Below are 25,994 nucleotides of genomic sequence, written 5' to 3'. Positions count from 1 at the left end.
GTAACATAACAATTAAAAATTAATATGATATAAATATTTATTTGATAAAATTATCATAATATAGATAAAATATATACTTTAAAAAGTTAATGACAAAAATTATTAATTTTTTTATTTTAATCAAAATATTATTTATTATATTTTATGTGTTGAATTAAGTTAATAAAAAGTGTTAAATATAGTAAATTTTATTATAAATTATAATTTCCTATGTGTAAAATTTTATTTAGTTTAATTTAATTTTAAATACAAAAATAAAAATTTAACTGAATCACATAAAAAATATGATTAACAACATGTTATTATATTAAAATAATTTAGATCTATTTTTTAATATTATTAATTAAATAAATTTAATTTTATAAAAAAATTGACATACTCATTTATTAAATTTTATTATTTTACTTTTTCAATTAAAAGATTTTTTATTTTCAATAATATTATTGTATATTTTAAATTATAAATTTTTATTTATAAAAATCTCTTCTATATAAAATAAGATATTAAAAAATCTATTATAAAAATTTACCTTATTCGTACAAACGAATGCATATATATATATATATATATATATATATATATATATAACAAAAAAAATATTTACATTAATATAAATATTTATTTGATAAAGGTATCATAATATATATTTACATTAGTTACTTTATGTGATATTAATAGAGCTGTCAAAATGGGTTAAAGCCCTAAGCCCTACCCTGTTAATTCCTTATATAGTCCTGTTTTTTTTTTTAAACCCTATAATTAGTAGGTTTACATTGGCTCGAAGCCCCAAAATAAAGAAAATAGTGAATTAGGGCCAGAGTTAGGTTAGCCCACTTATTTTACAAAGTAAGTAATAATTATTATATTATTTTTTTATAATATTTATTAAATTATTTTATTTAAATGAATTAAAAATTATATTTAAAATATAAAAATAAATTTTTTATTCAATATATTAAAATTTTATCATAAAAATAATATCAAATATAATTATATTATAAAATTAAATTAAATTTAGCTTTTGTATTTTGTTAATTTTATTAATTAAATTTTTAATATAGTACGTTAATAATTTATGAGTTTAATTAAGAATTAATGTAACATCTTAAATAAAATTTTCAAGTAATAATTTTGCAAAATGAGAGTAATAAAATTTTTATTTAACGAAAAATCTCATCATAGAGTTTCATAAAACAGTTTAAAACAATAAAGGATTATAATTTATATCAAAGACTACGACAAGACTAATTCAGTTACATCATAATTTCAAAATATAATTTAAGTACTATAACAGTTCATTCTTCTTTCACTGAGTTTATCCTTCCTTCACTGAGTCTGGTGCTGATCGTCTTAGTCACCTGAAAAATAAATGTAAGGGTGAGTACTTTACACTACCCAACACAAAAAAAATAGAGACTCACCTTAAATACTACTCGTTTACTAACATATTTTAAATCATGTATTCACAAGACAAGCATCTCAATTTTAGTCACAATCATCATTCATCATCTATTCCAATTCAAAATAGAACCGATGCACTCACTGCACCAACATTTCACACACGTGTGTTTACCGCACCTAGCTACGCTTACTGTGGCACTGTGATCACAGTTTCACATCATGAATGGTCGCCGGTTATCCCGCCTCACGGATATCGTGTGGGTAGTCACGGGTCACTCAGTAAAGGTAGTGGTCAGAGGTCTAGTCAGGAGGACGGTGTCTGGCCTGTGGTGCACCCACGCTCACTGTTGATGTTACCACCATTCTCTCTTCCCTAAAGTATTTCTACCGTCTCCATCTTTCACACCTTCAGTGTATCGCTGAACCATTCATAGCATCATTACAACGGCATTTACATGCCTCATTCACACAATATCCATAATCATTAACATTACATGGCACATAGGCCCATAGTCATTTGCACACACGGCACAAGTGCCCACATTCATTCGCAGTATATGGCCCGCTGACCCACATTTGTTTACCACACATGACACATATGCTCATTCCATGCACACAACATTTCAACATGTCATCCATATTCAATTATCAATTCTTCATAAAAGTTCACTAAAAATCAACTTTCAAATCATCACAATCATATGCACCACACATTATCTATTAGAATACATCAGTCCACACATCCTATCTCAATCACATTATAAAACATAGTAAATAAACAGGTTTTCAAGCAAAATGAGATAGGGTAGAGTCCCCTCTTATCTCAAATGAAGACCACACACAAAATTGGCAATGAGAAGGCTCCCCACATGAACTTAGTCCTAAATACACGAAAACTTCTCGTGAGAACCAAGGAAAACTAAGAAATAAGAGAATGGGGATGAAAAATCAAAACCCTAACCATTAAAACTTACCTCTAAGCATTCCCCACACAAATTCAACCTTCAATCTTGCTCCTAAATGGCTTGGAGGCAATTTAATCGATGAAATAAGGTTTTGGGTCGAGAGAATCGAAGGGACCTTGAAGAGAGAAAAGGGAAAACTGAGTTTCCCAAGCCCTAGGTCCTTTAAATCTTCTCTGGTCGCGACACTCTCGCTACAGCGAGATCCTCGTTGCAGCGACACCCTCTCTTGCTACAGCGAAAATCTCAGAGAGAATTGCATTCTGGTTTCTGCAGAATTTTGTTACAGCGAGGTCCTCTCACTATAGCGAGACTGCACCTAGAAATACATCCCAAACTGTTGCTCTCTCGTTGCAGCGAGAAGCCTCTTGGTACAGCGACAAGGCAACAGTTTCACGCCTGCACCTGACACTTAGCCGAATTTTCCAATTCAATTCCAATCACCCACATCATCGCACATATATACATGTACATCAAATACACAAATACATGAAAAACACATATACACTTATATTAACATATTAAAATATGATTACTAAAATCTGGGGCGTTACAATTAATATTAAATATTTTTAACTAAACAATAATTAAATGATAAAATAATATTTTATAAAATACTATTTTATAATTATTTTAATAAATTTAATCAATTCAAGTATGTTTATATATATTTTTTAATGATTTTTAATAATTATAGATTCATTATAACTTAGATTTATACATGTTATGGTTATTTTTAATATAAATATATAAAATCCTAAATGATTAATTTTAATATATTTTATATAGATATATATATAGATATAGATAGATTTTTTATTATTAAAAAAATATAGTTGTTAATATACACTTGAAATTTAATAATTAGTAAATATTTATGTAAATCAACGTATAAATAAAAAATTAAATTGTTAGTTAATTTATATGTAATATATAAATATGTATTTTAATTTATCATATACATACTATGTTTTATATTAAATTAATGTTATGGTGTAGTTAATTTTATGTATATTTATGAATTTAAAATACTAAATTAATGAATAAAATAAAATTAAATATTATATATATATATAGCATTTAGTTTGAAATTTTGTATTAAGTTTTATCAAAATTTTTCTATTAAGATAAAAATTTAGAAACACAAGTTATTTTTCTGCATCTATAAATTTTATGATGTAAAATATTTTATATCTACAATTTATACAATAAAAATATTTTTTTTAAATATATTAACTTTTATTCAGTATATTTAACAAATTTTTTCAGTGTTATTTTTTATTATTAATTTTATATATTTACTATGACTTTATTTTTTAAATATAAGATATTCTTACACAAATATAATATGATCCTTATAATATATATTTTTTATAAAAATAAATTAAGAAAAATAATAATATAAAACTTTTATAATATGAAAAAATTTATAATTAATACTCAAATAATATTTTAAAATTTATTTATAAAATTATATAAAAAATTGTTATAATTATTTAATAATTGTCAATAATACAGATAAAAATTATATAAAAATTGTTAAAATTATATAATAATTATTATTTTTATTAATTTTATTTAATAAAAATAATTATTATAAATATTTATTATTATATAAATTTTATTTTTTTTAAAGTAATTTTATTGGACTACAAGTTTATAATAAAAAGTTATATGAAATAAATATTTTTATTAGATATTCTAATAATTATCACAATTTATATCAAATTTTCTTAAATTTAATTTTTTAAATTTAATATTCTAAATATTATCACAATTTGTATAAAAAATAATAAGATTTATCTTATAAATTAGTATAAATAAGCCATTGTTAAATTAAAACTCTCATGAGACATTAATATTGGCTAAATTTGAATAATTTCTAGATAAGTCATTATATAAAAAATTAATATAAAATTTGAAAATTTCTTCATAAATTAAAAATAATTTGTATTTTTAAAGTTTTTGAGAAGATAAACGAGATAACTTCTAACAAAGCAAAAAAACATAAGTTAATGATGTCTTGAATATATGTGATTCTTGTGTCTTAAGTTTCACTATTATTTTTTTAATGAGTTGTAATGAAAAATTATGAATATTTATAGTGAGTTATGAATTATTGTATACATAATTTTAAAATTTGATAAAATATTTTTTTTATAATGTAGCTTATATACAATATTTATATATCACACTAACTGAAATATCTCAAATTGATATATGAACTACATTACCATTGTTAGCCAGCATCATCACCTTATAATTTTTGTTCCCACTACTATTAATTATTGTCATTTTAGCCGTCCACCATTACTATTATTGCACTATTCTCACTATTGCTATCACTCTCACCATTATTAATGTCAAAGCCACCACTCAATGTTGATTGTTACCACTCCTATTATCTTAACCATCTATTATTATTACTAGTCATTTTATCATTAACAAATAATTTAAATATATAACGAGTAATTTATATGTAATTGATTTAAAATTTGATTTCAAAGTTTGAAAACCAAAGCAATAAAATTGAAAAGTAGTTCTAGTTTTTGAAACTTTTTAAACTTGTAACCTTTACCAAACTACAGAATGCATAACTAAATGAATGAGTTTTTTATTCTTGAAAAACTATCAATTTTTTTTTCATTTGGTTCTTCAATTTTAATATTTTCAAACTATTCCCTCATTAAATGTTTTTCGTTACAAAATGGTTCCTTCCATTTATTTTTTCTATTTAATCCTTTTAAATATCTTTATTTATTTTTTTATTTAGTTATGTGTTGTAGGGGGACCAAAAGGGAATTCAAGCTGTTTATAAGGACCAAATAGAAAATTTATTATATTTAAATGGATCAAAAAGAATTATGAAAATTATAAGGGGACCGTTTGGTTATATATATATATATATATATATTTGAAAAAATTACAAATAAGAGACCAAATTAAAAAATTGTAATATTTTTAGGAATTTGAAGTTTAGTGATTTTGAAGCTTATTATAAGAACTTTAGGAAAATTGTACTAGAAAAATTAGCGGAAAGGTCATGCCTCAAAATCTTTCACTAGAATCAAATGTTTGAAAGTGGGACTCAAGAACCTTAGATCTTAATACTACCTAGATTTAATACTAAGTAGAAATTAGTGTACTTTTGATTTAATACATTAATTTAAAAAAAATATTTTTTAGCTAATAATTTTGAATTAAAGATTAGATTTCTTATTTCCGGATAATTTTATTAGTTATTATTTCCATAGTATACATTAAGTTTTCGGAATTCATTGATAATATAAAATTATAACTTTTTAATATACGATTTTTTAGTAAATGAAATTATTAATTTTTCTGTATAGAAAAATATTTTATTTTATTTTTACTAATAATCATAACAACGATAATTTTATTTTTAGGTTAAATATTTATTTGGAAAATGCAAAACATCGTTTCTTAAAAATAAGTTGGTATCTGCTAGACATGGCCCACGCTATTATTAGAGTTGGATAGAGCCCATGGTTATGATAGAGTTCTGTACTTGTTTAATTATTTTTGTCGTAGACTCAGTAGTTGACCTGTGCTCTTGCGCTACTCTTTGCTTAATTATTCTCATAATGAAATCATAAGAGGAAAAAGAAAAATAGCATACTTGAAGGTAGTGCTGATCTGAGAATAATTCTACTGAAGAGGTAAAATTGTACCTATGCAATGTCTGAGTTGCTTTTTGTTCTTTTTAATTTATGCATATTAGGATCAGCTTGTGCTAAGTAGAATGTATTGTGAGATATGACCTTTTTTCTAATATGTTCTTTAATTTTAGTAATTTAAATTAGTTGGAACTCATAAAATGGGGAGAGAGACATAAAAAAATGGAGTGGAACCCACATCTTTTCGTGTTCTTCTGTTGCTGAAATTATTATTTGTACGCTCTCTGAAGACACATGAGCATGATAGCTTTCATTCTTTATACAAAAGTTGAGTTTAAGATTTCAATAAAAACTGGTGCTAGTGCTCACTCTCACCAATCTTGATTCTAAGTTTGTGATTAGTTTAGTATATTTTTAGAAAATAATCGTTAATTTTTTGTAGCTTTTTGAACGTGCTTTTTAAAATGTTAGTGATTACTTGGAAATATGGAGGAGGATTTGTGTAAAAGCACTATTGCACACATGCACTTTTTGGAGGAATGGTTCTCCGGCTTTAAAGGCCCAAACACAGCCAAACAGGGCATGGCTCACATTTTCCTTACTATTGACTACTGAATATAATGGTAAGGTTGATTTCCCTTTGCTTAGAGTTTCTGTTTTACTTGAAAATATGAGTGCACTTTTATCAGTATGAAATTGGTAGTTCATTGTTGATATTTTCAACCCCTTTTGAATCTGATCAAAGTCTTAGTTTTGTTTTCCCACTCGGGTTTGCCGAAAATTGAACTCCTTGGCACTTGTTTACAGAGGCTTTATTATCATGTCGATGAGAAACATTCCCAAAAGCATAACCTGTTAGAGGGATGCCCAAGAACTGTTTTCTGTCATTAATTGGTAGTACTTAGTATCACCATGATCAAGAAGACCAAAGTGTAAATTGATGATAATTTTAGTTCTTAATATTACATGATCAAAAACTGTTCTACAAAAGGAAAAAAGAATGTTTTTTTTAATGAATCTTGCTTAATATATTTTAAATTATTTTTTAAGAAAAGTGATTTACGCATACCATATTGATATTTTGCAAACCAACATTGATCTAAGCATTGATGCTATTAGCACAACTCCTTTTACTCTTGCATACACCTTCCTGTAGTTGCCAGTAATAAATATTGCCTTTTGTTTGTTGGTAAACAATTGCAAACTAACACAGAATAGAATGAACCGTATGAAGTTGGACAACAGATGTCAAATTGTGTATCGTGATTATCTTATAGCTACGGTAGCAATTTACTTTGAAATTGCATTCATTTGGAATCAATGTCAAGAAGTGTGTTCCTTATAGCTGTGTGGCCTCTTTGCACATTACTTATAGCATAACTTGATTGTGAAATTAAGGTTTATGTGGATTTCTTATTGGAACAGTTAACTATTCTATTCGGGTATCATTGCTCTTATTGGCCATGGATTTTGGTACATCTGTTGGGACTGAAATTGTAAAGGATTTGATATATGCTGTAACACGTCAAGATCGTTATTCTGTCTGCTTCAGCAGTTTTGTTGAAGATGTTGGAAAAGAAAAACAAATGTTGACATTAACAAGGAAAAGTGTACTGGATAAAGCGGATAAAGCTAAAAAGAGAACTGAAAAGATTGCTGATGATGTTGAGCAGTGGCTGAATAATGCAGATATTCTCTTGGAAGAAGTGGAGATCCTGGAAAAGAAAGCAGAAACAAAAAAAAGTTGTTTTCTTGGTCACTGCCCCAATTGGATCTGGCGATACCGTCTTGGAAAGGAGGCAGCAAAGAAGAAGCTTACCATAAGAAAGCTCAATACAAATAGTGAATTTAAGCAATTTTCACGCCTTCCTACACTTCCTGGCATGAAATACTATTCTTCTGAAGGTTTTATATACTTTGAGAGTACAAAATCAAATTCTAAATGCACTAAAAGATGATGAGGTTCGCATGATTGGAGTGTATGGCATGGGAGGCATTGGAAAAACGGCCTTGGTAAAGGAAGTTGGTAAAGAAGCAGAGCAAATCTTTGACAAAGTTGTCTTTCTTCCTGTGTCCAGTGCCTTGGATGTTAGAAAAATTCAAGGAAATATTGCCAGCGCATTAGATTTTGAGTTGAAGGAAGAAGATATTTCAGTGAGAGCCAAGCGCTTGTATCTGAGATTAACTAGTGGACAAAATATTCTTATAATTCTGGATGATGTATGGCAAATGCTTGATTTTGAAGCCATAGGGATTCCCTTTGGTGAAAATTACAGGGGTTGCAACATTCTCTTGACTACAAGAAGTCTACATGTATGTACTATGATGCATTGTCAAAGAATAATTCCCCTAACACTCATAACTGAGGAAGAAGCGTGGGCTATGTTCCAAAAACATGCACATATAATGGATAAAGCATCTGAAGCCCTAAAAGGTCTGGCACAAGAAATTACAAATCAATGTAAAGGACTCCCAGTTGCAATCAAAGCTGTAGCTAGCACTTTGAAAGGCAAAAAGATGGTTGAGTGGGTAGAAGCACTGGAAACATTGAGAGAGTCTAAACCACTGGATATCGAACCGGGTCTGGAAAATCCTTATAAATGTCTACAATTAAGTTATGATAATTTGAAGAATGAAGAGGCCAAGTCACTTTTCTTGTTGTGTTCTCTTTTCCCAGAAGATTCAGAAATTCCTCTTGAAATTCTAATCAGATTTGGGTTTGGGCTAGGCTTGTTCGAAGATGTTAATTCATTCGAGAGGGCAAGGACCAAAGTGACTGCAACCATTAATAAACTCCTAAACTCTGGTTTGTTGCTTCAGGCTGAAGAAAGACCAGCTGTGATCATGAATGACTTGGTCTGTGATGTAGCCTTGTGGATAGCAAAGAAAGAAATTCATGTCATTATGGATCCAAAGATGGATACCAAGACATTGAAAGAAGATACAGACATAAAAGGTACAATTAAGTTCTTGTATTGTTATAACATAAATGAATTTCCAGATCAATTGGATTGTCCAAATCTTGAGATTCTATACATGTACAAAGACAGCGAAGGTTCTTTTAAAGTTTTGGTCTTGCATTATCATAGAATTTTAAAAGGAATCCCGAGTCTATTGTTGGCACAGTCAATTCCTTGCTTAACAAATCTTCGAACCTTATGCCTAAGAGGATGCAGATTGGATGACCTCTCCTTTTTGGGAAAGTTAGAGAAACTTGAGACTCTTGAATTCTACAACTGTATGATTAATGAATTGTCAAATGACATAGCAGAACTGAAGAAATTGAGGTTGTTAGATGTATCATTGTGCAGTATAGAAGGAAATCCTTATGATGTTCTGGGAAGATGTTCACAACTAGAAGAGTTGTATTTTATAAAAAATGATCTTCCAGAAAGGGTATTAAATGATCAAAATCTGGTCAAATTCTTTCACAAGAGCAGCTCTTTGTATAGATTTCAAAGGTATCATTTAGATATTGGAAGTTCTGATTATAAATTTAAAGGTGATATGAGATCAAAACTCTTATCTGTAGACCATTTTGATGTCTCCACATCAAGTGCAGCAATCAAGGATCTGGTACAAAGAGCAGAAATTCTTTTTCTTAGAAACATAAAGGGAAGTTGTAAAAATTTTATCCCTAACATAGCTCAAATAGAAGGAAGAAGTACAAATGAGTTGATTGAGCTTCACCTTGATCGTTCTGATGAGATGGAGTGTTTGATTGACACTTCCAATTTGTTTTGTGTTGGGATTGTCTTCTCCAATTTGGTTAAGCTAAGAGTCACATGGATGAAGCATTTGAAGGCACTGTTCCATGGTCCACCTCCGCCTGGCCTTTTTGAGAAGTTAGAGGAGTTGCGTATTGCCCAGTGCAGCCAGCTGCGTAGCATATCATCTTTAGAGAAGCTGAACATGCAATGTCTTAAGGTCTTAAAGTTTGAGAATTGCCCCATGTTGACGTCTCTCTTCTCCCCTGCTGTTATTCAAAGTTTGGGGCAACTGGAAGTACTGAACATAAGACGTTGTGATGGTCTGAAGCATATAATGACAGATGAAGATGCAGAGATTGTTTTAGATGATAATGGTCAACAGAGTTATAGATTAATGTTCACAAAATTAAAACATCTTGTTGTCAAATGGTGTGAAAAGTTGGAAAGCTTAATCCCAGTCACTTTTTCTAAGGGCCTTAAGCAATTGGAGTGTTTGGAAATAGACAAAGCTCCTGAGTTGAAATATGTGTTTCACCAAGATCAGCTATCTTGTCAAAATCAAAATGAATTACATGTCATTGAGTTTCCTGTTTTGAAATTACTGAAGCTCTTACACTTGCCAAATATCATCAACATTTGCCCAGAAAGTTATCATCCAATGTTGCCATGTTTGCAAAACTTATATTTGCAGCAATGTCCCCAGTTAAACGTCATGTCTGTCAGTCATTCCATTTTTGGTTCAATGAGACAAGAAGGTGATACAAAGGTACTGTGTTCAATCATCAATGTACTCTTAATAAATATAGTTTCTGCTATATGCATGATTTTCATGTGTAAGAGCTGGTAAATCATTCCTTTTATGTTACTGTTCACTAAATCATGTATAAAAATAAACATTTGTCTCAAATACTAGTCAGATATTACTCATCAATTCATATAAATTATATATTGTTTTTTAATGTGAAATTTCTTTTCCATTTTCCCTTGAAAGGGTATTTTACGTTATTGATTTGTATGTACATCAACATGCATTGAATAAGGGGCAGGGGTTACTTATTTTGGATATAGTGCAAAGAAAATAAGTTGGGCTATTTTCTCAAAAAGTAAAAGATCATAAAATACAATAATATGAGTTGTGAGTTCTGACTCTTATAATATCTAGTTAGGAGATTTTACCATAATTACCTGAAATAAGTAAATAAAAAATCCCAAATAATTCATTTGAAAATTAAAATATTATTTTGGAAATTATTGCGTTTTAGGTATTATAGGTGGAAAAGAACAGGGAGAGTAGAAACTGAATACTCTGGATGTGGTGTGATGTATTACAATGTCACACCATAAAATACCAACCTTCATTTATACCAATGCTAGTATCCCCAAGTAGATAAGGAAATAAGAAAACTAAACCTAAAAGATAATAAAATAATTTTAATATATTTTCACTCCCTATCAAGTTAAAGCTTGAAGCATGTTACAAATAAACCCCCTTTAAGAAAAAAAAAAATATAACGACCATGCCAAACATAGCTAGAAAGGCAACTTAGCAAAATGGTTGAAATGATTATCTGTCCAAAAGGGATGTTGGAATAGTGCATGCCAAGGAAGAAGAGATATCACTGGAATGACCATCAGCAGGAATTTTCTAGTCAGCAAATTATATCCAAAAATAACTAAAACTTCTCTGAATTAATCAATAATTGTATTTGGAAGCTTTATACCTTAAACACATTTAGCAATCCAAAAAACATAGGTAACACAACACTAAGGTGTGCATTATAGCTGGAAAAAACTTATCATGAGCATGACTCATCAGTGAGAAGAGAAATCACCATTGGTAAGATTCACAATGGGACGCTAGTATAATACGTAGTGAATTCATCACTGCATGACTCATTGGTGAGAGGCTGGTATGCATGCTTCACCAAAGTTGGTCATCGCTGGGGATTTCATGGCAGTGGTGGTTGGAGATTCCAATTTTCAAAACCTATGGACCTAAGGCTGTAGCAACTTGTAGCTTTCCTAGAGATTTTACTGCACCTGTGGTAGGAGATTTCAAAATGTAGAGCTCTACAGCTCAAGGTGGTGGTGGTTGGAGATGCTGTCACACACAAATTGTGATCTTAGTCAGATTTAATTCTAACTCTAGGAACAAAAACAATGGTTTTTATTCTACGTCTTTTTAGTTTGACGTATCCAAGTATGTGAGAAAAGGGAAATGGGCAATACACCTTTGTGTAGCTTGTATACTCAATAGACTGTTAACCACTTTGTTGAAACAACGTTGCAGCCAAATCTTGTCTTGGATGTTTTTAATTTGTGTTAAACACACATATGAATCTTAAATTCACCTTGCATTTCTTTCCATCATGGATTTCTAGCATGTTTATTATTCACGCTTTTGCAGGATTTGAGGCCACTTGTTATACAGCTCAGCCAAGTGGTTAATGGAGTTCCATCTTTACTATCTCTGCAAAATGTAGAAACGCTTGTGGTTGGGTTTTGTAAAATAGAAGGCATTTTTGAGCTGACTGGACTTCCCATCAATGGGGTGCTAGATCCACTGACATTAAGCTTACACCATTTGTCTTTGGCGAACCTACCCGAGCTGGGTTATATATTTAGGGGTCCTTTACAAGTTCTGAGCCTTCCTTGTCTAGCAGAACTATGTGTTCATGCATGTGGAAGATTAAAATCTATTTTCTCAGCTTGTATAGCTGAAAGCCTACCTCATTTGGAAGTGCTGGACATAAAACATTGTGATCAGTTAGAGAAGATTGTTGATGATGAAGAACAACAAAATTGTTTGAATCATTGTAAGGAATCCAATGAAGTGGAGATCACTGTGATTTCTACTCCTCTTGAGTATATGACTCATGCCAACAGAAGCACAGGTACACTTTAAAAATAGTAATACACAGAACCCTTGATCTTTTTTCTTTAATTTTTGTATAAAATAATTAGTAGGACAATGTTAGTAAAAATATAGACAAACCATAATATCATTCCATAGACTGATAAAATGGATGTGCATTTCTAAAGAACCTCCTCTTCATCGTTTCATTTGTAAAACAAAATAAAATTATCTGACCCTTCAAGCTCGACTATTAAATATAATGAAATGCTAAACAATGGTAGAAATTTGGGATCCTCAAAGTTGTTATGTAACTGTTAATATGAGAGAAAATTAGAAGGTACGAGAGGAATTCCATGTGTTTCAACTACACCACATGATGTATATTTATATTAGTAACAGTAATAGTAATCATAGCTACAAAATATAAAATAAATATACGATTACCTAATTACTATAATTATATTAATATTGTTTCCCTAAATAACATATTTACACATATTTAACACTCCTCAATTTAGAGCATATAAATCATATGCACCGAGCTTGTCACATCTATACTTAATACAAGGACCCCTTACAAACTTTGTGAATACATCTGTTGGTTGATCAATTGACAAAACTTGTGGCAATAACTCCAGATAAGATCTTTTTACGAAGGAAGTGACAATCAATCTCAATATGTTTCGTTCATTCGTGAAAGACTAGATTCGAGGTAATGTGTAAAGTTACCTGATTATCACAAATGATTATCATTTGTGTGTCTTCTCTAAATCTCAATTCTTTAAGTAGTTGTTTCAGCCATATAAGTTCACATGTGGCTGAAGCCATGATTGGATGTTCTGCTCTTGTACTAGAGAGAGAAACCACATCTTGCTTCTTGCTTTTCTAGGAAATTACATTACTTCAAATCAAAACACAGTAGCAAGAAATGGACCTCTTATCATGAGACCCTGCATAACCTGCATCAGAATATCCAACAATCTTATCATAACCCTTGTCTTTGTACATGAGACCTTTTCCTAGAGCACCTTTGATATACTTCAAGATGCGAATCAATGCATCTCAGTGTCCTTCACAGGAAGCATTGAGAAACTGACTTACCGCACTAACAATAAAAGAGATTTTGAGTCGAGTAATCGTGAGGTAATTTAGTTTATCAACCATTCTTCTATACTTTTTCGGGTAACAACATGGTAGTCAAAATTGAGATTTTATGTAGGATTGGAGAAGGGGTGAAAGATCATAACTTGTAAGATCGTTACACGGATCATAAGATCTTACAAATTATATAAATACATATAAAATAGTATAAATATAAAAGTAAAAGAAGCTAAACAAAGATAAACGGGAGAAGGGAACCACCCTTAACTCATAATAGAAACAGGGACATGCCCATTAAAAACAGAGACAAAGAAGAGGAGAAGAGAAAGATAGATTAGGTAATGTCTTCTGATGGAAGAACTCTTTTACCCTTAAAAAACTTACAGCAGAATCATTTTAAGGGCAAAAAGGGAAAGTCAAATTATTTTTAAAAGTTAAGAAGTCTTTCTTACCCTTAAAAACCCCCTAAAATCTGCCTCATTCTGGGGATAGAAAGGAAAAGTCGACAACTTTTGCACCAGCAGCACTGTTGCACTTCAAATTAGGCCACAACAATGGCTGCAAATACAGCTACGATGGTTGCCACACCAAAATGCTCCGCTATGACAAGGTTGCCGGTGCAGACAAGGATGTTGGAGCAGATATAATCATAAAGCTATAGGGATTAAATGAATGAAGTCGCAGATCAGAGGAAAGGTTTAGGGAACATAGAATGAAATCAATTTTAGGGTTTCAAGCAAACTAGGTCGTGGGTCATTGGGTTAAAAATTGGGTTTGAAAACATGGGAAGATCGTCCGAGCTTACCGGCTTTATGTTCTGGCATAGAAATCCCAACCGATCTTGCTAAATCACAATCCTGGCACCGAGCTAGCACGAAGAGGGAGTCGGAGATTGTAAAATCGTGCAATTTTATGATCTGGCACACTATTTTGACTACCATGGTCAACAAGAGGCCCCTATGACTTGGTTGAAGTTTAAAATTAGGATCCATAGGAGTATCCATAGATTTAGCCCCCATCAAACTTGTTTCTTCTAATATATCCAATGCATACTTCCTTTGAGAAATTACAATACTCTGCTTGGATTGTGCCACCTCTATTCCCAAGAAATATCGAAGTTTTCCAAGGTCTTTGGTCTGAAAATGATGACATAAGTGGTTCTTTAATTGTGTAATGTCATAATAGTCATTGCCAATAATAACAATATCGTACAATGATGGTACACCTATAACAAACGTTGAGGAGGGTCATCTAAAGGAGGTGTGACCTCTGGTGGGTGAAAAACAACCGGAATTGGTGGTGAAGGTATGATAGATTTTGGTCTTGGCCTAGACACTGCAGAAGAATAGAAAATAATTCAAAACGATCTTTCATTAAAAATGACCACATACAATGAGAATAATGATCAATAAAAATAACAAAATAAATAAAACCTAAAGTAGAAATAGTACAACTAGAACCCCAAACATCAGAATGAACCAAACTAAAAGGAGATGTGACTTGCCTATTTTCACAACTCGAAAAGGAACTATGACATGTTTTCCTAGTTGACACGACTCACAAGAAAGTGTAGATAACTGAGAGAGACTTGGTACTAATAGTTGTAGTTTCTGAAGACTTGGATGTCCCAACGTAGCATGTGAAAGAAGAGGGAAATTCACCGCTGAACCAGCATGTGTCAAGGGTTGAATTTGACAAAGTTCATGTGACTCAGCTGGTGCCAATTATCTGCCCCATCATCCGGTTCTGGAGAAAAATAAAATCTTTAGTAAAAGAGACAACACAATTAAGTGTGCGAGTGATCAATAAAAGTAACAAAATACCTAAAACCTAAAGTAGAAATAGTACAACTAGAACCCCAAACATCAGAATGAACCAAACTAAAAGGAGATGTGGCTTGCTTATTTTCACAACTCGGAAAGGAACTATGACATGTTTTTCTAGTTGACATGACTCACAAGAAAGTGTAGATAACTGAGAGAGACTTGGCACTAATAGTTGTAGTTTCTGAAGACTTGGATGTCCCAACCTAGCATGTGAAAGAAGAGGGGAATTCACCGCCGAACCAGCATGTGTCAAGGGTTGAATTTGACAAAGTTCATGTGACTCAGCTGGTGCCAATTATCTGCCCCATCATCCGGTTCTGGAGAAAAACAAAATCTTTAGTAAAGGAGACAACACAATTAAGTGTGCGAGTGATACAACTTATAGATAAAAGATTAAAAGGAGACCCAGGAACATATAAGACATTGTCGATAGATAATAGTGGAAGAGGAGAGACAGTGCCGACATCCTGAAATTGTGTTTGAGACCCATTGGTCATAGTAGTTGAAGGTAAGAACCCAGATGTAGAGAGGGAGGAAAAAAGGGACTTGTTACCAGTAATATGATCAGTGGCACTTGAATCAAGCACCCATGGACCAAGAGATGGGAAATGAGAAATACTAATAAAAGAATTACCCATGTGCACAATAGAAGTAGTGGAACCAGAGGCCTAGCGATCCTCATACCAACGAAAGAAATCGTTAAAGAGTGTTGGTGGGATGTTGGGAGTGGAAGCAGACTCAGTAGAAACAAGCTTCAAAGCAGGTTCTAGAGGAGTTGGAGTTGCCATGGGTCAGCCTAGAAGCGGGAGAAATGCGACCAAACAATGGTAAAACAAGGTAAAAAGTAGCGGTGATGGTGAGAAACTGGTAAAAAAAAAACATGCCGGAAGTCACTGGCGAGTGAACAGTATTGCCGGAAAAGTCGTCGGCGAGTGGACAATGGCAGCCAGAAAGAAAAGAACAGATTAGAGTTTCCTCCTTGTTAAGCTCTTAATCATACCATGTTAAAATGAGAGAAAGCTAGAAGGTATAAGAGAAATTTCGTGTGTTTTAACTACACCACGGGATATATATTTATATTACTAATGGTAATAGTAATCAAAACTACAAAATTAAAGACAAATATACGGTTACCTAATTACGATAATTATATGGACACTGTTTCTTAAATGACATATTTACATATATTTAACAGTAACAAAAGTACTAGAGCACTAAATTACATGCCAACCTAAGTACTGCCAAGCCAAATGGTTTATAGGCAAAAATTACTACTGTAATTCAAGTATTTTACCTTATGTATTATTGATTTGGTCACTAAACTTTTTATGATGCTAATTTGTTTTGTAAGATTTTTTACAAGATGCTACATGTTATTTTCTATCAATTATCATTTTTATTAAATATATGTAAATATATTATTTAGGAAAATAGTATTCGTATAATTAGAATAATTAGGTAACCGTATATTTGTCCTTAATTTTGTAGCTATAATTAAGATTCTCGTTATCAATCTAAAAATATACATCCCGTGGTGTAGTTGAAACACACGGAATTCCTTTCATGCATTTTTTATTTCTCTCATCTTAACATGGTATCAAAAGTTTAACAAGAAGAAAACCCTAATCCATTCTTTCTCTGCAGGCCCATTGCTCATAGGTGTAATTTTTTTTTTTAAGAAACCGTGTGTCTCCGTTTTCTGATATTTTTCCAACCGCACTATTTACTCGCCAGATACTTTTACTTACCGCCACTGCTCACTCTCCGACAACTTTTCCGTCCGCTGCTGTTCATTGTCTGACGACTTTTTTCGGCTACATGTGTTCATTGTTTGGCGAATTTTATCCGGCCACACTGTTCACTCTCCGGCGACTTTTTCAGCCGCTACTATTCACACCGCTACTGACTTTTTCGGTATTCCTTTTCTTGACTGGCTTCTCACCACTACTATTGCTGTTTACCTTGTTTTACCACTGTTTGGTTGTGTTTCTCTTTCTTCTAGTTTGATCCATGGCGACTCCTGCTCCTCCCAACATTCCACCAGCATTCTTCAACGCTTTCTTTTGTTGGTATGCTGATCGTTAGCCCTCTTCTTTCACATGCTAGGTTAGGACATCCGAGTCTTCAGAAACTACAACTATTGGTACCAAGTCTCTCTCAGTTATCTACACTTTCTTGTGAGTCGTGTCAACTAAAAAAACATGTCCGTAATTACTTTCCGAGTTGTCAAATTAAGCAAGCCAATCTCCTTTTAGTTTGGTTCATTCTGATGTTTGGAGTCTTAATCGTACTATTTCTACTTCAGGTTTTAGGTATTTTGTTACTTTTACTGATGATTATTCTTGTTGCACATGGTTATTTTTAATGAAAGATTATTCTGAATTATTTTCTATTTTAAAAATTTTTTTAATGAGTTTAAAGTTCAATTTGGTCTTCCAATTCGCATTTTGTGCAGTGATAATGTTATGGAGTACGTGTCACATTCCTTTCAAAATTTCATGGCGTCTAATGGCATACTTCATCAAACTTCTTATGGTCATACTCCTCAACAAAATGGGGTTACTGAAAAAAAAGACACCTTTAGTTGTGTCCTACATCGTTTTTAGGGAGATGCCGTCTTGACAGCTTGTTATCTTATCAATTGGTTGCCGTCTTTTGTTCTCCATAACTAGGTACCACATTCTATATTGTTTCCTAAACAGCCTTTGCATCCTATACCTCCCCATGTGTTTGGGTCCACATGCTTTGCCTATAATCTTAGTCCAAGTAATGACAAACTCTCTCCTCGTGCCCACAAATGTGTTTTTCTTGGTTATAGTCATTCTCAAAAGAATTATAAGTGTCTTAAACGTTATTTTATATTTGCTGATGTTACTTTCTTTGAGTTTGTTCCAGTTTTTAGTTCTCCTACAATGTCTGAGTTAGAACTAGAGTACGTCATACTTTTGCCACCAGTTCTGGTTGTTTTTTACCCACCAAAGGTCACACCTATTGATGACCCTCATTTACATCTGTTACAAGTGTATCATCGTTGGCCACCTTTGCCCACTATTGGCATACCATGTGACCCTCCTCCGATCCTATCACCTGACACTAATCTCCCTATTGCACTTTGAAAAGGTATACGTTCCATTCGTAAGCTCTCTTCTCATTATGCTGCTTTATCATATCATCGTCTATCTTCTTCCTATTATATGTATCTTTCTTCTTTGTCCTTTGTTTCTATTCCTAAGAATGCAACAAAAGCTTTCTCACATCCTACTTGGTGTTAAGCAATGCTTGATGAAATGTGTGTGCTTCACAGCAGTAGCACTTGCGACCTCGTTCCTCTTCCTTCAGGTAAATTTGTTGTTGGTTATAGATAGATATACACTGTCAAAGTGGGTCCTGATGGTCAAGTGGATCGCCTTAAAGATTGTCTTGTGGCAAAAGGCTATACTCAAATCTTTGGCTTGGATTTTGGTTACACATTCTCTCCAGTTGCTAAAATGACCTTTGTGGACTTGATCTTGTCCATGGCTGCCATCCACCACTGGAAACTTCATCAATATGGCATTAAGAATGCATTCCTTCATGGCGACCTTGCTGAGGAAGTTTATATAGAGCAACCTTCTGATTTTGTTGTTTAGGGGGAGTCTTCAAGATTAGTTTGTCATCTTCGGAAATCTTTTTATAGTCTTAAACAGTCTCTAAGAGCTTGGTTTGGTAGATTTAGTATTGTTGTCCAACAGTTTGGGATGATTCAAAGTGAAGCTAATCCCTCAGTTTTTTTATCACCACTCAGCTATAGGATGCATTTACTTGGTTGTGTATGTGGACGATATTGTTATCACTGGCCGTGACCATCATGGCATTACAAAGTTGAAGAACCACTTATGTCACAATTTTTAGACAAAAGACCTTGAAAAAATTTGATATTTCTTGGGAATAGAAGTGGCAAAATCCAAGCATGGTATTGTAATTTTTCAAAGAAAGTATGTATTGGATAAATTGGAGAAAACAAGTTTAATGGAGGCCAAATATATAGATACTCCTGTGGATCCTAATTCTAAACTTCTACCAAGTCAGGGAGAGCCTCTTGTTAACCTAGAAAAGTATAGAAGATTGGTTGGTAAACTAAATTATCTCAGTTATTTGACCCGACATCTCTTTTGCTGTTAGTGTGGTAAGTCAGTTTCTTAATGCTCCCTGTGAAGGACATTGGATATATCAAAAGTATTCCAGGAAAAGGTCTCCTGTACAAGGATAAGGGTCATGATAAGATTGTTGGATATTCTGATACAGGTTATGCAAGCTCTCATGATAGGAGATCTATCTCTGGCTATTGTGCTTTAATTGGAGGTAATCTCTTGGAAGAACAAGAAGCAAAATGTGATTTTTCTTTCTAGTGCAGAAGCAAAATATTGAGTCATGTCTTCAATCACATGTGTATGACTGAAACTACTTAAAGAATTGAAATTTAAAAAAGATACACAAATGACACTCATTTGTGATAACCAAATAGCCTTACACATTGTTTCGAATTCAGTCTTTCACAAACAAACAAAGCATATTAAGATTGATTATCACTTCCTTTGTAAAAAGATCTTATCTAGAGTTATCGCCACAAGTTTTGTCAATTCAAATGATCAACTGACAAATGTATTTACAAAGTCTTTAAGGGGTCCTTGTATTCAGTACATATGTGACAAGTTCAGTGCATATGATTTATATGCTCCAACTTGAGAGGGAGTGTTAAATATATTATTTAGAGAACTATTATCTGTTAAATATATTATTTAGAAAAACAATATCCGTATAATTATAGTAATTAAATAATCGTATATTTGTCTTTAATTTTGTAGCTATGATTACGATTCTCGTTATCAATATAAATATACATCCCGTGATGTAATTGAAACATACAGAATTACTCTCATGTCTCTTTGTTTTCTTTCATCTTAATAATTTTGTTTTTTATTGTGTCAATTGTTTAATTCTTAAATATATTGTATTAGGGACTTTTTTTCTGGGGAATTTAAAGTGAACATGGAAATAGATTGAATTTCAAATTATTTTTAAGGGACCCCCCAAACTTTTGTCCATTTACAAAGAGAAACCATAAACTATAATTAGTCTCTGAACTTCAACTATTATGTAATAGATCCTTCAGGTAAAATTCTCTTTTAAATAACTAATAGAACTGATGCTTGACTAAATCCCATTCTTATAATTCTGCTTAATCGCAAGCATTGATTAATATTAAATTTTAACACATCAAATTTTAAATACTTTAAAATAATGAGAAATTAAGAAAATGAAACAAAAAAGGTAGAAAAAGTCCGTGGGCACTATTGCTCATGTTTCTTGCCAGATCTATTTTATGCTGCATCAACCATTTGTAACTTCATCCCAGCAGTCAATTACGACTGCATAATATCTGCAAACGGGGGACTGCCCAATGGATTGCCTGCACAAGGACTACCTAGCTTCAACATGTTATTAGAAGTAGGAGATTTTAGTTTCTCAGTATAGTTTTTTTTTTTTTTGTTTTTAAGATTAGATTTGTATCCATTTAAGCTTATGATAGTGTCAATGTAGGTGCTTCCATTGTCTCTATACATGGCCACATAATACTTTTCTGTAGGAGCTCCCATTGTCTCTGTCGCCTACTTCCAAAGATGGCAGTGGCACTGTCACTGTGGAAGGGAGAATGGGAAGGAGGAAGAGAAAAGTGGTGATTTGCAATAGTTATTTTGAATTTTGAAAGTATTTAAATTTTTTTTTAATTTAAAAAGTTTAAAATTAGTCAAGGTTTGAGATTGGATAGAACGTTAGAAATATATGGTTTGGATTTTTCCATGTATCATTTTTGTAAGTTATTTAACAAATTTAATGGAAGCGTCTGTTAAAATAATAGTTAGAGACTAATTATAATGACTTGAAAGTTCATTGCATATCTTTGCAAACGGCCAAAAATTTAATTGGGCTGAATACATGTTTATCTGTGTTCACTAAAATTGGGCTTTAAACTTTTTAAGTGAATTACAGTGATCTCACAGCATGTGCAATGTTTTTACATTGTTCCAAAACAAAATTCAATTTAGCATTTTATATTTTTTCTATAAAGGAAAAACATAATAGATGTTACATTTATTGCACCATTAGAATGCATAAACTCCTGATCGATCCTCTTGGCATTTTGTTTCAGGGCCATTTCGTTTGCACAATCTTAAACAGCTGAAAATAGCATCTTGTCCTATGTTGAGATCATTGTTCACCCCATTCACTGCTAAAACTTTGACGTCACTTCAATATTTGACAATAGAAGAATGTCATGGATTGAAATTCATAGTAACTGAAGAGGCAGTTCAAGAAAATAACAGGGAGGAGATGATTATGAAGGCTAATGAAGGGAACTGTGATGTATTGTTCCCCAAATTGGAAGTTCTTAGGGTTGAAAAATGTGATTTATTGGAGTACTTATTTCCAGTTTATTATGCTCGCGGTCTAGTGGAACTGAAAATTATGTTTGTATGTGAAGCTCCCCAGATAAAGTATATATTTGGTGAAAGTCAGCACAGAAAGAATTCTTCCAATAAAAACAAAAGTCAGATCCAAATTCAGCTTCCTGCTTTGACTGAACTTTGTCTTAGAGGTCTATCAAGAATTATTAGCATTTGCCCAGAAAGGTTTTATGTTTCATGCTTATCTTTGCGACGATTTTCTCTTGATTCACTTGGATTACCCAACATGTTGACTAGGAATTTGATATCTTCAAAAGCATCACAGTGGGGTTCCACATCCAACCAGGTAAGCTTCTCTCTCTCTCTCTATCTGTCTATTTACTTTAATTTGTTGAATGAATAAAGATCTCTGTAGCTCAGATTTGTACCAGACTTAAATAGGAGAAATTCTTAGCTGCTTCTGTTGTTGAAGGAAACATCATTTTCTTCAATCTCTTTCGGAAATAACATATCTCCTTCAATATAATTGGGGAATATCACATCCCCTTCTTCACATGCTCGCATAAATCTTGAAATTGGAGAAAACCATCTCAAACAAATCAGGCATAATTTAATGTGGTCTGACTTGACTTGAATAAAAAGGAAGTATTATTGAATATTATTTCTGGGATATCAACGAATACCAAATTGCACACTACAGGACACTGTATAGACTAGAGTAAAGAATTTCTAATTTTTGTCTTTCCTAAAATAAGACTCAATTTATGGTAACTAATAATCTACACTAGTAATAGAAAATAACAAATGGTTATGTTAGCAGACAATGTAGGACTGTTACAACAATCCCTTCAAGTTGGTGAATAAATATCCATCATTCCTAGCTTTTCAACAAATTCTTAAAACCTCACTGTAGCTTTTCATGAAATATTTGTCTTTTGAACCCCTAAAGGAACATGTAGTATGTTGATTAGTCCACTTTGCATAAGAGGAAAACATAAGGAAAGAAAGATATCATGAGTTGTATGGAACTTACATTGCCAAAAACAACAACCCCACAATGAGGTAGCAACAAAAATTTGGGAAAATATAGTTCTAGTGATTTTAAGTAAATGATGATTCTTTCTTTCACGAAGACTATTTTTCTGAGAAGTATCAATACTTGTTAGTTTATGAACAATACTGTGTGCTTTAAGAATGCAAAGAAAGGTTGCCAAACTATCTGAACACTGAACCATGCGATAAAATTCCATCATCAACAAAAATATAAATAATCTTCAGGTCTTCTTGTCAACACACATGCTCCACCATTGTCACACTCACACATCTTGACTGTAACAAATCAGGTCTTTCAAGACTTCAAAATCAGTGTCAAGTTTCCAATCAAATCTTCAAATTGGCTGATCAATACTAGCTTAGAGATTTTGGTCCTGCAGAACTCAATAACCAACTAATCAACTTGCATTACATTCTCTGCCTCCATGTATAACAACCTAACCAACTAAACGGTTTTTAACATCTGATTAACAATGTCAACTCTCAAAAGGTCTAACTAAAAGGGGATAGCCACTTGATTCCTTGTGCCCTTCCGTATTTTTTTTCTAGACTCCTAGTGTTAACACTCCTTATTGGAAGAGCTTATAAATAGCTTATGATCTCCATAAGCTCTTTTTAGCTTATTTCTATTAGCTTCTTGATATAGCTTATTACAATAGTTTATTTTAGCTTATTCCAAAAAGCTTCATGATTAAATTTATGACATAAATCAGCATTTTAAAACAACTTATAAATAAGCACTTAATTAAGTAGTATATCCAAATTGTTAGGACCAGGGAAGAAGAACATATGATTGACACTAACAAGACACCTTAAGTGTGGAAAGTGTATGTTAGGAAGAAGGGAAGGAAGGAGCCAACTGCTAGTTAGTTGTTAATACCCTTTAAATAGAGTTAGACTGAACTAGGGGGACTTTTGGTTTTTCTGTAAAATACCGTTAGGGAGAATTGTTCTCTGTTCAGGAGCGGATAGCTCTGGAGGATTCTTGTAATCTTGATTCTTTTCAAAGAGGTCAATAACAATTGTTAATATTCCTCAGTCTTTTTCTTGATTTTAACTCTCATACCCCAACACAAATACACCCTAAAATAGGATAGGAAAGCATTAAAAAGCACAACAATAATGTATTACCATTTTACTAGAGAACTCTAGCTACTTTGGTCCAAAACAAGAAGAAAAAGTCTTACTATTAGAGTGTCAACTTAAGAACTTCAAATCTATAATGTTTTTAATGTTGTGTAGAAAAATGTCTTGGTTAAGATGTCCTCGTTGATTGGGAATACAGTTAAAATACTCCTTATAAATTGGACATCTAGCTTTTGGGGTTGAGTCAGTTTTAGTCCATTTCGAATATCATGTTAGAGCTTATTTGGCTTTGATGTCGTACCACCAGTAGATATGTGCAGTCCTGGGGCTAAGATAGATGGTGGTCAGAATTTGAATGAGAATTTGGCAATAGTTATTGTTTTCAACAAAAATAAATAAATTCAATAATTTATTTCAGTCATCAACTATCACTTATAAATTGAAAGGACTAATGTATTTAATTTTCTCCACCATGTACGCAGGTGTCATTGGAAGAAGTTGAATATGGACAAACCATAGAAGATTCAGGCAAACTTTCGCTTTGTAACTGTGAAATAGAAGCCATTTTCCAAATAGAAGGACCTTCAATTAATAGAGATCAAGATCCACTGACCTTAAGCTTAAGCTACTTAGATCTGCACAATTTACCTGAATTGAAGCATATATGGAAGGGTCCCCTACAACTTCTGAACCTTGAAAATCTCATAGAGTTATCTGTAGTTGAGTGCCAAAAATTGCAACACATCTTCTCTTCCTCAGTCTTGAGAAGCCTTCCCCATTTAATGTCCTTCACTATTAAAAAATGTGACCAATTGATGCAAATTATTGAAGACAAAGGTGATACAAATTTTTTATCTCATCATTGTCAGCGTGTATGTTTCCCAAGGCTGGAAATCCTTGATATTCAGCAGTGCAATGACTTGAAATGTCTTTTATCTATCTCCTCATCTCATGAGTTTCCTCAGCTACAATACCTGTTTATAGAAAATTGCTCTCTATTAGAGAAAGTCTTTGGGGAGGAATGTGAGATTGAACAAGAGCAGACACTTTCACTTCCCACTCTGGAGTGCCTAAGGCTTAGAAAACTGTCTACTTCTATACCAGTAGTTCTGAATGGTTATGATCCTTCACCTGTTGTCATTCTGGATTCAGAAGCTACAAATTCCTCTCCAATAGCTCCCTCCATTGATCTAGAGTCATCAGTTTCACTTCCTCTTGTTCATCATAGAATACCTACTGAGGTTGATCCGTTGGATTCTTCAATGGGGCAATGGGATATTACTCCAACAGAATATGCTGCTTTTAGGGATATAGGGCCAATCAAGAAAAGGCACGTCCCTCTTTTAGAGCAAGCTATATCAAGTTACCCTTCTCTTTGGTCATGGCGTGAGAAATTCATGCGACCAAAAATGAGAGAATTTGGATACACCATTTTGGGTGATATGTTGGAATTCCTCACATTGACAAGGTGGGGAGACCTTACTGAAACAAAATAGGTTGAATTTGAGTCTTTAGTATGTGAGTTGGAGACCTTTGGCTTTGATATTCAATGGTTGAGGAACACAGACATTGATTAAGCAAAGCCAAATACACAAGGAAACCATTGATCACATGAAGACACTTGAAATGCAAGTAAAGGAACAACATGCTGTTATGGAGGACCTGGAGGTTTGTCTCCAAATGGCCAAAGTGGAGCTAGCAAATTTGAAATCAGAACTAGGTAGCTTAAGATGTGAGCTTGGAAACTTTGATGAATTCATAGGATTTTGAACAAGTAAATAAAGCTTTGACATCATTTCCTGATAGATAAAATTTTAGTATGCTAAATTTGACTTTGCGAGTTGTAATTTGAAATGTTTTACTGGATAAAATAAATAAATCATTCGTGCATCGATTAAAATAATAAATTTAGAG

The 25,994-nt window shown here is 32.4% G+C and overlaps 2 protein-coding genes across 2 annotated transcripts; both read left to right on the top strand.

Moving 5' to 3' along the window:
- The first annotated feature begins 5,912 nt into the window (after nt 1–5,912).
- Nucleotides 5,913–25,976, top strand: LOC113858212. Its single transcript, XM_027490737.1, has 4 exons — nt 5,913–6,043; nt 12,119–12,605; nt 21,686–22,287; nt 24,563–25,976. Exons 2-4 carry the CDS (start codon nt 12,581–12,583, stop codon nt 25,574–25,576), a joined length of 1,641 nt encoding a protein of 546 aa, XP_027346538.1. The 5' UTR covers nt 5,913–6,043; nt 12,119–12,580; the 3' UTR covers nt 25,577–25,976.
- On the top strand, nt 7,465–11,777 carry LOC113854917 (disease resistance protein At4g27190-like). Its single transcript, XM_027486256.1, has 3 exons — nt 7,465–7,843; nt 7,926–10,477; nt 11,670–11,777. Exons 1-3 carry the CDS (start codon nt 7,465–7,467, stop codon nt 11,775–11,777), a joined length of 3,039 nt encoding a protein of 1,012 aa, XP_027342057.1.
- Nucleotides 25,977–25,994: the final 18 nt, after the last annotated feature.

The sequence above is a fragment of the Abrus precatorius genome, unplaced genomic scaffold, assembly GCF_003935025.1.
Source record: "Abrus precatorius isolate BTA unplaced genomic scaffold, Abrus_2018 Scaffold1, whole genome shotgun sequence".
Classification (NCBI taxonomy): Eukaryota; Viridiplantae; Streptophyta; class Magnoliopsida; order Fabales; family Fabaceae; genus Abrus; species Abrus precatorius.
This window is presented reverse-complemented; position numbering and strand designations above follow the sequence as displayed.